At 40.4% G+C, this 16,529-nt stretch overlaps 1 protein-coding gene across 1 annotated transcript; it reads right to left on the reverse strand.

Annotated features, from left to right (window-relative positions):
• Positions 1-4,795: 4,795 nt before the first annotated feature.
• On the reverse strand, positions 4,796-15,363 carry abcb5 (ATP-binding cassette, sub-family B (MDR/TAP), member 5). The gene is made up of 28 exons (XM_026999998.2): positions 15,315-15,363; positions 14,994-15,108; positions 14,649-14,700; positions 14,407-14,557; positions 14,136-14,217; positions 13,706-13,897; positions 13,386-13,557; positions 13,026-13,150; positions 12,691-12,868; positions 12,446-12,559; positions 12,193-12,303; positions 11,965-12,090; positions 11,663-11,866; positions 11,170-11,340; positions 10,876-11,037; positions 10,458-10,703; positions 8,466-8,615; positions 7,970-8,074; positions 7,756-7,833; positions 7,557-7,640; positions 7,102-7,305; positions 6,825-6,925; positions 6,545-6,685; positions 6,308-6,464; positions 5,983-6,180; positions 5,579-5,785; positions 5,207-5,353; positions 4,796-4,993 (listed from the first exon to the last, which is right to left on the reverse strand). The coding sequence occupies exons 1-28, from the start codon at positions 15,361-15,363 to the stop codon at positions 4,796-4,798; spliced, it is 4,020 nt and encodes a 1,339-aa protein (XP_026855799.2).
• Between the last annotated feature and the right edge of the window lie 1,166 nt (positions 15,364-16,529).

Consider the following 16,529-nt stretch of genomic DNA (forward strand, 5'->3'; position numbering starts at 1 on the left):
TTTTTTATCCTCGTGGAAAATGAGTAACTAAATTACAAAGCAATCAAAGTTGAATTACACAAATGTATTACATTTAACTTTGCTAGTTTTATCTGTCTTTTTTTTAAACTGGACAGAATACATTGTGGATGTGTATTGACATTCCCTCTAAAATGCACGTAAACACACTTATCAGGCACTTTGGTATGATTTGAGTAGCAGACCTTTCTCAGCACAGCATGAACTCTAAGCTGGCACTCACCGGGCTGTGGGTAATGAGCTGTAGGCACAGCACAGAGCTTTTTCTAGTGTCAGTGTTACTGCTGTTCAGGTTGACTTTCTATCCCAAAAAAATCCAGCTAACAGCAGACAAAGAATAACAATTGTTGAAGGGCTGCAAAATGGCCAACACAAATTCTGCATGGCAACAGATGTGCTATACACTCCAACTACAACAAGACTAAGTTTATTAAGTCAGTAAGTCAGTTATTGAGTCAGTTTGCTGAACGTGTCCAATTTTGGAAGTGTGTAGGAAACAACTTTTTTTCTTTTTTTAAATGAAATGTTTTTTTTTCTCTGCAGATGAAAAAGAGAGAGGGAAGCTGATCATAGTTTTAGTGCAGTTATATTGCATAACTGTCATAATGAAGATGTGCATGTCTAATGTTAAGCATTTCTAATAAAGTGGTTGGGATGCAGTCCCATGATTTACATGTGCGTATCAGTTGGACAGAACAATTTGTTCCTGTAGTCCTTCCACAGAGTACAGAATAAGACATTCAAGTTCTTTACTTGTTCTTCTACTTAGGAGTGGATTCTTCTTGTGGTGGCATATCGAAATTCTTGTCTGGTAAGTAGTACAGTAGCAGGTAACATCAGAGGAACAGAGAGGTAACATCTCACTCTGGGATTTGCATTAGGGATGAAGAAAAGTTTTACTGGTCTATGACAACCAGTAGTAACCTGGAGCAGATTATTTACATTTAAACTGTTATTGCTAAGTTTAAATTTAGCACTACATGGAAATAGTGAATTTAAACACACACAAACTCCCATACGCGCACACACACACAAGTAGGGAAATGTAATGGAAAAAGTATAATCAATCAACCTCTTGAACATTTTGTATATTAAGTTATTACAGGCACTTCCTCTTGACTCTCTGACCTCGACCTTGCCCATTGTCCGACCCACCAAGGTTCTTGATGCTGGTGCTGTGATGATGTTATAATTGCACACACACACACGGAAGAGGATCCAGTTGCAAGAGGTTTTATTAGGGAAATCAAACAGATCAGAGGGGTCAGCCAGGTATTCGTAGTCAGGTTTGTTCAAGGTCGATACCAACGGGCAGAGTCTGGCGGGTGTCCAGGGGTTAGGCAGGAAACGAGGTCTGAAACAAAGGCAGGAGTCGAAAACCAGGCAGACAAAACCGTAAATGAACCGCTTGGTACTCAACATAATGTTGGCAATACTTTGCAATGTGAGTGTAAGGCAGGGGAGCAGTGATGAAGGAAATAATGATCAGGTGTGTGATAGTATTCCAGCAAACCAGATCGGAGGTATGTGGGAGGAGGTAGGCGTCACAATGTGTGGTTGAACGTGATTCCTGGCATTCGTAACAGATGATAGCTGCAGCAGGGCAAAACAACTCCTAGTAGGGAGTTGTTCTTTTTTCTCACTACTGTGGATAAACAATGTAAATGTGGGCTGAGAAAGTGGGGGGGGGTCTCCCTCTCCCTCTCCCTTACAGACGCTTGTGTGTGTAACTGAGATGCCCTCAGGCTGTGAGTCTTTGAATAAACCTTGTTTTTCTTTTTTTACCCTTTGCCTCTGAGTCAACTCATAGCACACTCATTCTACTGTTTCTCTAACCTGCCCGGGAAGGTTTCCATCACAACCGCTAATGAGAAATAAATCCTACAGAACTTAGACACCTGTGTTTATCCAGGGTTCATTTGTTTATTATGGTTCATTTTGTTCTATGTGTAGTACGTTGCATTTAAATGGGATAGCAGCATTTGAGCAAGTAAAGAAATCTTAATTTGTATAGCTTTTCTAGACTGATTCACACAGTGATTCACAGTACAATAAAATGTGAAACTTCAGTGAAAAATTACAGCTTTTGAAAGTCACCATGACCCCAGGTGATATGTTTGAGACAATTAGTCTAAAGCCTAGCTCCTGCTAAATCATTTATTCTCAACATGAGATTTGTTTAGAGTGTCAATTTAAATATCACAAATGAAAAAATATTGAGTTCATATGTTAGACCAACAATGTATTTAAAACAAGAACAGTCATGAACCATCAACTACCCAATAAGGGGGATTGGCCCAAGTAGTTAGCTGAAGGTTTCACACAAATGCTAAAATTATTAATATACTTTATTGGTTTAAATGATATATAAAAACAAAATGGGGGTGGGAGTTGGAGACAACAAAACGTAGGAAAGCATCACTTACACATTTAGTGCTCAAAGGTGGCAGCAACCAAAATTCAAAGAGCCCAGTTACAAAAACTAATGGCATTTCGACACACCTACCAGACAGTATCGCGTGTCACTAGCTTTACTGGGGAAAAGGTCGTCATGGCAAGTGTGAGGGGGGTTTTTATGGTCATGCATGTTACCCTACTTTCCACTGCACCGATGATGGAGTTGACTCTAATAGATATTTGATAACCCCGTCACTGCAGAAAGTTCCATTACTCCCCAGGGAACATCTCTGTTCAGTTCATTTAATATATTTAATTCACTTTGTGTTTTGATCAAAATATATCTCTACTGCAGAGCAAGTGAATAGTAAAGCCTGATAAATTATGCTATAGAGGCATAATGTAGCAGTTATGCAAATAGAGTAGATTCACCTTGAAGTACTTAAATTGGAGAAAATAGCTTTTTTTTTTTAAATAAACACCTGAACACCAGCACTTTCAGCTGAGATCTATTTAGCTGTTGTGCTTTTTACAAGTAATTAACAAGTGCTGATGTGGCCTTGGTGGTGGAGGTGTGGCCAAGCATCATGTGAAGGGTAGACACAGCTCAGGTGACTCAAATGAACTGCACCTGTGTGGTTAACCTCACCCTACTTATAAGCCAACTTCTCTACCAATAAGTCAATAAACACTCCAGGGAGTGGCACACTCCAAACACAGAGCTGAATAATGGACATCAACCAGGTTAAAGCAGTCATCTGTGGGGCCACTGTGGCACTCGCTGGACTTCTCTCCCCTTTGTCTTGCAGGCGGATGTGCCAGACAGAGGGCGATTTTGTCCAAGGTAGTCAAGGAGGTGTGGCAACCAGTACTGTGCATTAGTCAAAAGCTGTCAACGCGTGAGACCAAATGCCTTCCCATCAAGGGGGCAGTCTCACCCTGCAGTACTACCTGTTCGGATGCCCTTTCACCTTCTGTTCCTCCCAGGCCGTGCTCCAGTGGCTCCACCACATGAAGGATACTGAGGCGTGGCTGACCCGTTGGTATGTGGCACTTCAGCCCTTTAAAAATGAGGTGGTCCACAAGCCAGGGGTGCAGATGGTGGCAGCTGATTTCTTCACACCAAAGGGGGGGGGGTGGGGGGAGAGACCATGTGGCAGTGGGGGCGTGGCTGATCGTTGTCTGGGGTGCCGGTGAGGCAGGCCAGGTGAACCAGCATGTGATTCATACAAGTTGCATGAGTGTGGTGAACGGCAGCCTACTTGTATGCCAACTTCTCTTCCAGAAGGCTGCCAAATGCCAGAGAACGTGTGACTGTCACCAAGAGCAAGGACCTGCTTGAGAAGTTTCCTGTGTTCCAGTATAAAGAAGGGAAGTCACCTTTGCCAGTCATGTCTCATTTTACTAAAGACTAGAAATCACTACAGTGGATATTGCTCAAAACGGTTCACTTGTTGGGAGATCGCTATAGGAAGTAATATGAGTCTGTGGCAATTTCACCACCATTCCTTCCCACCTTGAAGTTGAGCATCAAGACAACAAATATCCAAATAAATAGGTGACTATAATACTTTAATTTCAATTTCATCACTTCTCAGAAGAATATTTAAAAATCAAGTAGCACAATGATAAGATACAAATAACACGTAACAAAAGATATCTGTCCAATATTAGACAAAAAATATGTAGTACATTTAAAGAGAAGGATAAAACGTGCCTATAAAATACAAGGTAAGAGCAATGTACAGTAAAATTACATTTACAGTATATATCATTTTTAGGAAAAGTTTCTAATTACTTTACCTACTGATTCCCATAAAAAATATATATATATAATAATAATAATAATAATAATAATAATAATAATAATAATAATAATAATGCATTTGCAGAGACTAGCCAAAGGACCAGCTGGATAGACAGGTGCAGCATATTTACAAATGAAATATATATATATGTAAAATGCAAACATTACATTGTACCTTGCTTTGAAACTATAGCAGTATTCCATTCACAGAAAATGTGGTCTTAAAACTAATCATTGGTGTAAGGTGTTTATATGCAAGTTTACACTGATATTTTAACACCAATTTGCTTACTAAATTACCTATTGTACAAATAGATAGGAACTGCATTTAATCTCACCTGAGTTAGTTTAATTATTGTCCACATGTATATTTGAAATAGACTGAATTTGTTTATGATCCTGTTTCAGCTAAAAAGTACCATTACTCTAAGTCTGAAGGTAGAATGGAATAATTATAATCAGACAAGAAAGCATAGATTAATAGCTTAGAGGACTGACTGCAAGAGCATTGTGTTGTACATAGCTGTTCATAAAACAAATGTTGACTTCATGCTTAGGGACGCTGGGTGACAGTTAGTGGGAGACCTGAGCATTCACAAGGGCATAGTACACGCCTTGTTTGGCCATTAGCTGGCTGTGTGTGCCCTGCTCGGCCACCTGGCCGTTCTGAATGACCGCAATGATGTCAGCGTTCTGAATGGTGGTCAAGCGGTGGGCAATGACGATGCAGGTGCGACCCTGTCGAGCAGCATCCAGCGCTTTCTGCACAATCTGGACCGCAGCAAAGGAAAGACAGTTACAGACAATGGCATTTTAATAAACGGAGGTTATTGGCTCTTTCAATCACAAACTGAATGTCAGGTGGAAAAGACCTTCACTGTTTAGCTTTGTTTTGCTGTAACCTACATGTTGTATGGATTTTTAGACATTCTTTAGGATAATGAATAGATAGTATAGTAAAGCAGTCCAGGGACTCTCACTGACCTTCTCACTCTCCGTGTCCAGGGCTGAAGTGGCTTCATCCAGCAATAACACTTTGGGCTTGCGGACCAGAGCTCGAGCAATGGCTATTCTCTGTTTCTGCCCTCCAGACAACTGAGTGCCTTTATCCCCCACACGTGTGCTGTATTTCTGAACATACCACATACATGCCAGTGTTATGCAATGAAACTAAATGAAAACTTGCAATCATTTGTTCTACAGATACAAAAAACAGCAATACCAAGTCTCAGATTTTTAAACATTTACATAAAAGGGATACACAAACACCAGCATTTGAAGAAACACCGACACTCAAGTTTAACCAATGAAATTTGTATACATATTAAGAAAATGACTGCCAAAAGTAAATTTTACCTCAGGCAAGTTGAGAATAAAGTCATGGATATTGGCATTTCTTGCAGCCTCTTCAACCTCTTGCTGACTGACCACACGACTGTTATCTCCATACTGGATATTCTCTGCGATGCTACAGTCGAACAGGATGGGCTCCTGAGAGACCAGGCCCAGCTGAGAGCGCAACCAGGCCAGGTTCAGACTGAGTGTGTCTGCCCTGTCTGCAAACTAAACAAAAAGGTACTGCAGTGAGCAATACAGCCAACACCAGCAATACCCTGAAAATTACTTATGGTAGTTTACACACTTATTGTGTGTAATGGTTATGCATACATAAATAAATCTATTTGAAACTGATCATATATAGGCTAGGCTAATGCGAGGTCTAAATATAGAATATAAAGTCCTCTTGGTTCCCAACTTGCCACTTGTCCACTGGCAGGGTTGTAGAAGCGTTCCAGCAACTGGATGGAGGTGCTTTTCCCACAGCCACTGCCGCCCACCAGTGCCAGTGTCTGCCCTTGAGCCACCGATACATTTAGGCCCTGCAGAATCTTCACATTTGGACGAGTTGGATATGAGAAATGCACGTCGCGGAACTCTATGTCTCCCACAAAGTTCGTCTGGAGAAGGAAGAGAAATTTAGCACAATCTATATCCCTTTTGCTTTGCAGATTGGCCCAGTGGTATTGTAATACGGCATCTCGTATGGTTCCTCTTCCTGTGGTAAGAGGAAACAGATCCACTCACTGGTTTGGCTCCTGCTTCACTGTAGATGTCAATCACAGGTATTTTTGCAAGGAGGTTCAAAATCCGCCCAGCTGCTGCTTTGGCCTTGGCAAAGTCTGGGGCCAAAGAGGAACTCTGTCCGACGCTCATGGCAGAGAAGACGATCACAGAAAAGACCCTGACAAGAAAACTGGGCATCAGTATCTTGATCGAAGGGTGTAAAGTGAACTCTGCTATATTTTCAATGAGTCTGCTTACAGGTAAACATTCTCAAATTCAGTGTAGCAGTGCGCGATCAGCCAGGACCCGAAGCGGAAAATTGAAGCATTGACAAAGTAAGGTATTGCTTGCGAGAAGGCAAAGGTGATTCCATAAATGGGTGCTTTACATAAGGCAGACCTGAAACATTAAAAGATATCTGTAAGGTTTGGGCTTTGTTTATTATGTATGACAAGCATGGATTGTTGGGGGGGGGGGGGGGGGGGAAATTACATGCAGTACATGCACTTAGAAAATGAGTTCTAAAACTAAGATTTACCGATATGGTTTTCTGAGGCTCTCCTTAAACTTGCCGAAAAAGACATCTTCCTTTGTTAAGGCAACAACAGTCCTGATATTCTCAACAGTTTCTGTAGATATCTGAGGAAGATTAGCATTAATATGCCAGTCAGCTGTGCATCATTTGAAGCCATTTTTAAATAAGCTATTTAATGCATATACATTATATTTAAAGTAACTTGATATTTTTAATTTGGAATACACATTTATTTTCATTCATTTTTAGAGCCCCAATACACTACTTCCACCCCCTCTACCTTGCCAGACATCTCCAGTGCACTTGAGTCTTTAAAGGCATGGCCTCTCATGGCTCTCATCTGGACATAATGTGCTCCAGTGAGCAAGGGCACACAGGCGAGGATGAGCAAGGTGAGTTGCCAGCAGTAGATGAAGGCAACAATCACAGCAATGCCCAGGGCACAGAGTGTGTTGGTGGCCAAACCCAGTCTAGATCCTGCTGCCTGAAGGAAAAATGGAGAGAAGCAAATGAGAGAACAGATTCATTTGTTTGTATTCAGAAGCTGGCTAATGGAAAGAACAAATGTACCTTTATGTCAAAAGAGAGTTCAGAGCCTAAAGGAACTTAAATGTTAAAACAAATGCTTTGATGTTGAGAACTCTTGGCACTGGTGTTCTATTTGAAGGTATTTTAAAATAAATTTGCAGTAATGAGGTATTGCAAACAAATAGCCGGCAGTCACTCTCTACTCACCCCTTTTACAAGTGATGCATCTGTTGCCAATTTAGTGGTTAAAACTCCGACTGCATTGTTGTGGTCATCAAACCAGCCAATGTCCTAAAACAAGGGGGGGGGGGGGGGGGGAGACCAAGAGGTCAACAGTATTACTTAGAAGTTAAATGAAATTGTTGTATAAAAAGACCAACAGGTGAAGGGGAAAGTGCTGCTATACCTGTCTCAAAATGGCTTTGAAAGCCTGACTCCTCATCCTCATTGTTAAAATTTCTCCAGATTTACCAAACATATAGCCCTGGAAAGAATAAATATCCAATATTCTAAATAGGTAATCCATAACAGGTAAATGCCTAAAAGTTAATTTAAAAAAAAAAAAAAAAAAAAAAAAAAAAAGCAAAACAAGATAGGTGAGCTTGTGTAAATCAGTGCACCTGGAGGAAGTTGGTGAAAAACGATACAACTCCAATCACGAGGAACAGAAGTGAGAACATCAGTGTCTTTTGTCGCTTCACTTCAGGGTCATGTTCAGAAAATACCTATACACAAATCAAGCTCAATGGTAACGATGTCTAACAAAGCTTTCATTTATTAATTGCCAAATAGGAGTATTCCAATTAAAACTTTAAAAAAACCCACTTCATTCAGCATTCAAAAATAGTTGCCTAGTAGCCAGTGGTTTTAGAGTTAAAGGTTATACAAAAATTATGCCCAGGAATCGTGTCATTTTAAAGTCCCTGGTAGGTATTCCTTTGGTAAATGTTTGACAAAACATTTTAAAACTACTTTAAACAACTTTTATTGTTGGATAAATGCATTTTGGAAGTTTACTCCTTTCTCAGTAGAAGAGGCATGTGCAGATGAAAGAATCTAACATTTACAAAATCACTACATGCCCTAAAAGGATTTGACAACTGGCAAACTACTTACACCAATGATTTTGGAAAAGAGGATGGCCACACAGGGGTAGACAGCTCCTCCCACAAGGCTGGCCACTGTGCCCACAACCAGGTAGGGCCATTCGGTCTTGTTCAGTGCCAGGATCCTGCCAAAAGGGACGTCTGGAACCATTTCCTTTTCCTAAAACAGGGAGATGGTAAATGTGTGTATAGATTGAAGTTATAATGTTATAAATAATTAAATAAATATAAATAATTACATATAAAATAAAACACACACATACATATACATTATATATATATATATACACATTATATATATATATATATATATATATATATATATATATATACATTATATATATATATATATATATATATACATATATATATATATATAATATATATATATATATATATATATATATATATATATATATATATATATATATATACATACATACATACACACACATACATATATGTTTCACAGATGTGTGTTCATTTCCCACAGCTCCACAAAGTAACTTGCCATTTAACCAACAATGATGTCAAATGGTAATAAGTCAGTAATTTATGGCCATCTTAGAAGCAAACATCACATCTTGAAATTGTATTTGGATTGTTCATTGGTGGTTCTTCATTACTTGCTCTTTATTAAATTTGCATTAGTGTTAAATTGGTAGCCATTCCTGTCTGTTTACTAGAAATATATGAAACAATTAGACAGCAGTTAGAAACTAAAATTAAATTGGCTTTCTAGTCACGTCACCCTTCCTAAGGTTTGATGCTTTGTAAACTTCATTCTAGGACCATGGAGGCAGAAAGTTACTTAAGAAGCGTGTGGCCATTTTCTTGTGTTTGACTTGAGGTGAACCTTACTACAATAGGAGAAAGAACTCCAAGATGTAGTCATGAAAACAAAGGCTACTGAATATGCATGAACATGCCCTTCCCCCAGCATACACCTGACGTTTGACTGCCCTGGTCAGTGTAAAGTAGGAGAGGACACAAGCAAGGGGAGGGGGGGGGGTCTGAGACTGACCCCCCCCCCCCCCACTTCTCCAGCAAGAAGTCAAGACACAGACGAAGTCGATATCTTCTTGCCAAGTGATTAAAACAGAATCAAGTTCCACATCACCTTATTTTGTTTCGTTTGTTCAGCTTAATTACTTATTTTTAATTTGCGTTCGTCGAAGTTCGCTCATCACAGCTCATCAATCAAGCTCGTCTTGTGTTGCTTGAAATGGAAGCATGGCTGGTGACGAATCGTTCCAAAAATCAGAAACGAAGGACAATGCATAACTATTGATACCAAAAACCTCCTCCTGAAAGGCCTACCCAAAAAGGTACGGCACTAACCAAGCCATCTCTGAAAATCTCATCCTGCAGATCAAGCCTAGTTTCATCATCAGCCTATGCCGTCGTGCAGGTTTGAGCCAGCAATGCGATGGAAAACGTTACCAGTTGGCGTCAAAAGTAACACTATTTTTTATGCATCGAAATTAGACCAGTTAACCCTTTCCCCTTATCTGCAATGCTATAATTAGTCTCCCCCAGGCTCTTTCACAACAGTTTCCGCTTCTCCTCCAACTCTTCCTGTTGTACCTTTAGTCATACTCTCACCATGAATCTCACTTGGTTTATAGGTCTCCTCCTGTTGGTCATTGTTTGGTTTAATAAGTAGACTGCCTGGATGATCACACAGGTTACTTTTTTCTTTTCCTTTTTCTCTTGTTAGGTAGCCATTAGTTCCACCACAAATCATGTGTTTCATGTGCTTCACTTAGTTGGCTACATTTCTTATACAATAACAATAGAAGACTCAGTACTTGTGGTCACTAGTAGAATCTTAAATGATTGTAATGCATGATCTCTCTCACTCTAGTTACAACACTTGACATTCTAATTTCTGGTAGAGGAGAAAAATTAAAGTTTCAAATCAAACTGGGGACTCCGTAAACAGAGTGGCGCCACAATTAAGTTAAATCAATCAACTTATAAAAATTTTAAAAACCACTACACATTGTACCTTTTTGTCCTTGGACCTCTTTTTGATCTTTTTCTTTGACTTCCTCTTTAAAGATCTCCTTTGAAGAGCAACGCTGCGCCTTATTGAGTTTCTCTCAAAACCACCATTTTCTATTTTCACTTCCACCAGGTCATCAGCATCGTCAGTGTCGGAAGAGGTTTCCCCTTCATCATCGTCTTCGTCCTCCTCCTCCTCCTCCTCCTCCTCCTCTTGGTTAGCTTCTGGACCCCCAGCAGTCTGTACATCATAGACACAAATACAGTTAATCTTCATATACCGGGAAAAATAAAATCAGTTCTGAACCCTCTGCTCTTGTTCCATCATGCTATATTACAGTGAAATATCAAACAACCCGTTATGATTTAACTCCTGTGCAAGTCAGACCTTTGTGGCTTAGCTGTTGGAGTACCTGTTGCATGACGAGTGAGTAGTAGATTCCCTTCTTGATCATGAGTTCTTTGTGAGTGCCCTGCTCCACCACTCGACCCTCCTGGAAGCCTGCGATCACATCAGCTGAGCGGATGGTGGACAGCCGGTGTGCAATCACTATGGTTGTGCGACCTGCTCTTGCCTTGGAAACACCACTCAAAATCAGTCATGTGTTATTACAGCAAGTCCAGCAAGAACTATAATAAACACAATGGTTTGGTTTATATAAATAAGCACTGACAGAGTGGTGTGTGAGTCACTCTTCTAGTGGTACCTTATCTAAAGCAGCCTGAACAATGGATTCGCTCTGTGTGTCCAGGGCTGAGGTGGCTTCATCCAACAGGAGGATCTTGGGGTTTTTGACCAGAGCCCGAGCGATGGCAATCCTCTGCTTCTGCCCACCACTCAGCTGAGCCCCCCGCTCCCCCACCATGGTGTTCAGCTTCTGCCTCAGAATAAACATCTCTAGCATCAGACCAATAAATGGAGAACACATTCCAGAGCTGTTCAATTAAGGTTTTAATTGTAATGCAAACTGTGTTTAAGACATTGTGTGTGAAATTCCAAACTTTCAAATCAATACCAAAAAATGACCAGAGGTTTCAAACTACTGGGTTAGATATATAACACATCACATGCCACTCAGGCAGTTTTGCTAGAGTAAGTCACCAATTTTAGACTTTGACCTGTAAGACATTTTCACTGTATAGATCAGTATACCCAGTAACTAATTGTGGCTGTTAGAATGCAAACTCCATGGCTCTTACATCTGGTAGTTTGGAGATGAAGTCGTAGGCATTGGCCTCCCTCACGGCCCGTTCGATGTCCTCGTCAGTGGCATCCTCACGGCCATAACGGATGTTCTCAGCAATAGTGGTGCCAAAGAGTATCGGCTCCTGGCTCACGATGCCCATGTTTTCCCTCAACCATCGCACATTAAGAGTGCGGACATCTCGACCATCCAGTGTCACCTGCACACAAACAGAACTCAGACCCCACGTCTTAACCTGCAGCTGATTCTGCAGCTGATGTCCAACTGAAAGTTAGACCATAGAGGCCTAATATTTACCTCCCCTGCATCAGGATCATAAAACCGCTGCAGCAGCTGAATGGTGGTGCTCTTCCCACAGCCACTGGCTCCCACCAGAGCAACTGTCTTTCCATGGGACACTTTCAGACTCATTCCCTGCAGGATCTACAGCAGAACAGACAAAAACCTCTTTTTTTGTTTGTGATTTCTGGTGTGTTTGTGATGTCTGCAGTCTGATACATAAATGAGATTCTCCTTATAGATTACCTTCACATCCTTTCTGGATGGGTATTTGAAGTAAATGTTCTTGAATTCGATGTCACCTTTAACACTGTCTGGTTTGAGGCCTTCCTTTGAACTGCTGTCAATGGGACGGGGCTGGTTGACAGAAGGAAGGGAGGAAAAAAAACAACCAAATCCAACCTTACAGATTTCCATTTTTTCTCAGTAGCACATCAGCAACACCATTTCCTGACTTCTTTGGCTTAATACACTAATTGGGATAAGAAAAGTTCAATACCGTGTCGATGGTATTGTAGATGGAATACGCAGCACCACGGGCCTTGGCAATACTCTCCAGGTTGGGAGCTCCCTGACCCAAAGATAATGAACCAATCATCACAGCATAGAAGACCTGGAGACAAACAATTTTTAGAAACTTGTTGCATACTGAAGCATTGTAAAGACAAACCAAGAGCATCAAGGACCATCTTTTGGCTTTAGGAGAAAATCCTAAAACAAAAAGAGCACATGGTTTAAACTCACAGTGAGGACTCTTCCAATGGAGTAGTTCTCTGGTTCATCCACAGAGAGCTTTGTGCCATACCAAAATGCCAGAGCATATGTTCCAAATAAGAAGAACTGCGTTAGTCCCAGGGACACGTTCGTAGTAATGGCTTTCTTCACACCAAAGTTTTTTGCATCCACCAAATTGGTTTCATACCTAAAAGCGAGAAAGTTATCTTTGACAAATTTTAAAACACACAAAACCAGCTTGGATGCCGTTTTCCAAAGCTTCAGAAAGTTTCTGTAGTAAGAGAGAAATGATTTTCCGATCCCTGTGCCGATTTAGCTGAAGTAAACATACAGAAGGTCCTCACTTTTGCAGAGCTTTCTGTTGACCGTTGAAAGCCACGACCGTCCTAATGGCCACAAGTACCTCCTCAGCTACCGCTCCAGCTTTGGCATAGGCTGACAGCTCCTTACTGGTGAGGGTGGCAAGAATCTGAGAGAGCAAATCACTTCCTAATTAAAGTGCTTAAATGCTTTGTAGAATTGCCTTTTCTGGCATGCAAAATGAAGCGAAAAATACATATGAAGAAAAACTTGTGCGTGTATTTTTATACTCCATCCTTTCTGGACATGTACATACAGTTTGGTTTGGAGTTTGGTTGCTAAGAGGAAAAATGATAGCAAGGATTTGAGCACATCAATTTGCATTTAAGCAAAGTTTTACATACTTTAGACCACACAGCAGCTGATCCTGCCAGCAGTGGACTGACTGCCAAAATGACCAGTGTTAGTTTCCAGCCAAAGACAAATCCGATGATGATACCAGTGAGAAATCTACAGAAGAACTGCACAAATATACAGATTTTGTCTCCCAAGCCATCGTTGATTGTGTTAATGTCACTGTAGGGGTCAAAACAAGAAGTTATTACTGACATAGGGCAGCACAGAATAAGAAACAGCAATCCCAGCATGCAGTCATTTTCAGTATTAAGAGCTTATTAATTCACATTCCACTAATGTTTGAGAGGCAAGTTTGATTATAACCTACTCAGACAGTCGCGTGCTGAGTTGTCCAATGGGATGCGTGTCAAACCACGCCATCTGCTGGTGGAGGATGGCATGGAAGTATTTTTCTCGGATGCGCATGGTCTGTTTAGTAGCTGTCAGTACAAACAGCATGACCTGAAGTGTTCCAAAGAGCAACACTCCAAAACCAATCCCAACAAAGTAATAAGCGTATCTGTGCGATTTAAAGAGAAACGCACATTAGTCATTATGTGCATTTTTCATCATCCCATATCTGCTTTATCCATCAAGTTATTATATTGCATCTAATATGTGTGTATGTATGTATGTGTTTAGGTACACAAACATCTGCAAAAACCCAGTTTTCAGTACTGATAGAGAACATTTCAAAAGGGTAAAAACAAGTATGACATTTAAAAAAAATTAAAACCAGATGACAGACAGCCTCTTACTTGGTCATTGAAGCTTCAATATCAACTCCGGGAGCAGTTACACAATCCCAGGAATTCAGTGTAAAGTTAAAGGTGACGTTTCCTGCAAAGGGTCAGCAAAAAAGTATTCAAAGTATTCAGGAATGATATGGCAACCACATTTCCACAATACAAACTAAAAATGTTATGGTCTTTTTAAAATCATTAAAAAAAATCATAAAACATTCCCTTATTATGAGCTTACAGGCCAGTGTAGGTTTGATGTGTACCTGTGCTGCCACAGGTGCCATACCTGTGAAGTTCAACTGTTGGCCACTTTGTACAAAGCTGTCAGTCATACGCCCAAACACTACACACATGATGGGCAGAGCAGCACCGTGAATAGCAGAACACAGAAGTCCAGTCAGCATCATGAAAACCTCTGGGCAGGTGGCATACCGAAACTGTAACCACAACAGAAGCCAGGTGCCATGTCTTGAAGTACAGGGACAACTGTCGCACTATATAAAAGAGGAGCCCTAGATATAGCCTTACCAGCTGGAATAGGCCGACTGACTTCCCTGACTCCTTTGGCACAGACTTCTTTCTTTATTAATAGAAATGCAATGTACATGTTTCAATGAATAATCTTGTAATGCAGTGCTTTGGAAACCAGTCATTGGTGGTCCACATCAGTACTCTACATCTCCTAGAAAGCTAACTGCTTGCTTTAGATGCACCGAGAGCAGGTTTATTTCTAGAATATGGACCAGAAGGGTCCAGAGGCCTGACTTATGAAATACTGATGTAGAATAGTAGAAGTTTAATTTTTATTTTTTTTATGTGCTTCACTTCCTAAAGGGGTGTAATAAATACAGCATCAGCTTGTAAACCGTTTACTTCTTGTCCTTTGATGTAGGCTCGGAGCCGTCCTCTGGCACCTTCTCCGCTTTCTCATCCTGACGTTTCTCGTCCCCACTGAAGGCCAAGTTGAGGTGCCCCACAGGAATAACCTCTGGGGAAGAGAGATGCAAGTCAAACCAAAAAACAAAAGTTCCTGTGGAACAGTGATGATGAGACCAAGAGTTTCACTTCACTTTCCATTTGATGTTGACTGCCATTTAAAACCAGACAAACTAGTGGAACACCTGCAAGAGCCAGACATGTAATGTAGTAATGAATATGAATAGTGGGTGCAAACTGGCAGCAAAGAGGCCTCACCTTGAAGATCAGCTGGAGGTTGGGCTTCTGTATTCCGCTCCTCTCTCATACTGGCACACTGGTGTTTAAGGGCTCCTTATAGGGGAGAGTGCCCCCCCCAACCCCCCCCAAAAAAAGAAAGGAAAAAAAAAAAAGGGAGAAAACATTTGCACAATCTAGAAACAGATTTCCAAACTGAATGCAAAAACTGAATGGTCAGGCAATGGTTTAAGTTGATTGTATTGTTAAGCCTTAGGTGTAGTAGTACTAAAAAGCCATTTTGAGTCAAATCACTTAATTTGGACTGTTTTTCCTGATACAATATACACCAATTATATCATTTCAGGCTCACTTGGTAATGCATTTTTCATTAGGATCCCACATAAATTTAACACATGGGCAGCAAGAATGGCAAAGCAACAAGTTTATACCACAATAGAGGATGAATAAACAACAGTCAGGTAATTGAACCAACATGCATACAAATATACAACACACGGTGATGTAGATATTAGGGACTGGGCTACTATTTGTCTTAAGCACACAGTAATTATTGTAATAAGTACTCGAAACACTTCATGGAATACTAGCGAATTCCTTAAGAAAAAAAAAAAATCCATACTTTTCTGAAACAGCAGAGTTTGGTTAAAAAAAAAAAAAAACAAAAAACCCCACACATCTAAAAAAAAAAAAAATATTTAGAACATACATAAGAAAAGCCTTTGCATTAAGATTAGTGACAGTCAAATATTACCTCTTAATGGCATTTTTCCCCACCATCCTCAGTATTTTCAACCACCAAGAACAATTTCATTTGTTCCAATTAATGAATAAAAGGTAACCTATGCAGAATTATTAGCAATTTAACACATCCGTTACATAGGAAAAGTGTTGTATAGAAAAAAAGTACACTTCTTAATTGTTTAGAGTTTAGAACCAGCATAGACCAGTTTTCCAAAATAAATAAAGTAAAATCAGAATGAAACAGTACGAGAATTTATTTAATTACCTACCCTGTGCAGTAATCACGAAGAGTTGACACAAGAAATACAAGGTCCACAGGTATTTCCTGCCACCTGGAAAAGATGCTTTATACCTGGTCTTACGCAAGCTCCAGAAGGACACACCCCCAGCAGTGTGTCAAGTGTCAGTGTCAAAATATGTGGGAGATGTGCGCAGGAGGGATGGGGAGTGACTTTTGTACACAAAAATATTGATGTTAATCCTTAGGCTTCC

This window comes from Electrophorus electricus, chromosome 10 (genome assembly GCF_013358815.1).
Source record: "Electrophorus electricus isolate fEleEle1 chromosome 10, fEleEle1.pri, whole genome shotgun sequence".
Taxonomy (NCBI): domain Eukaryota; kingdom Metazoa; phylum Chordata; class Actinopteri; order Gymnotiformes; family Gymnotidae; genus Electrophorus; species Electrophorus electricus.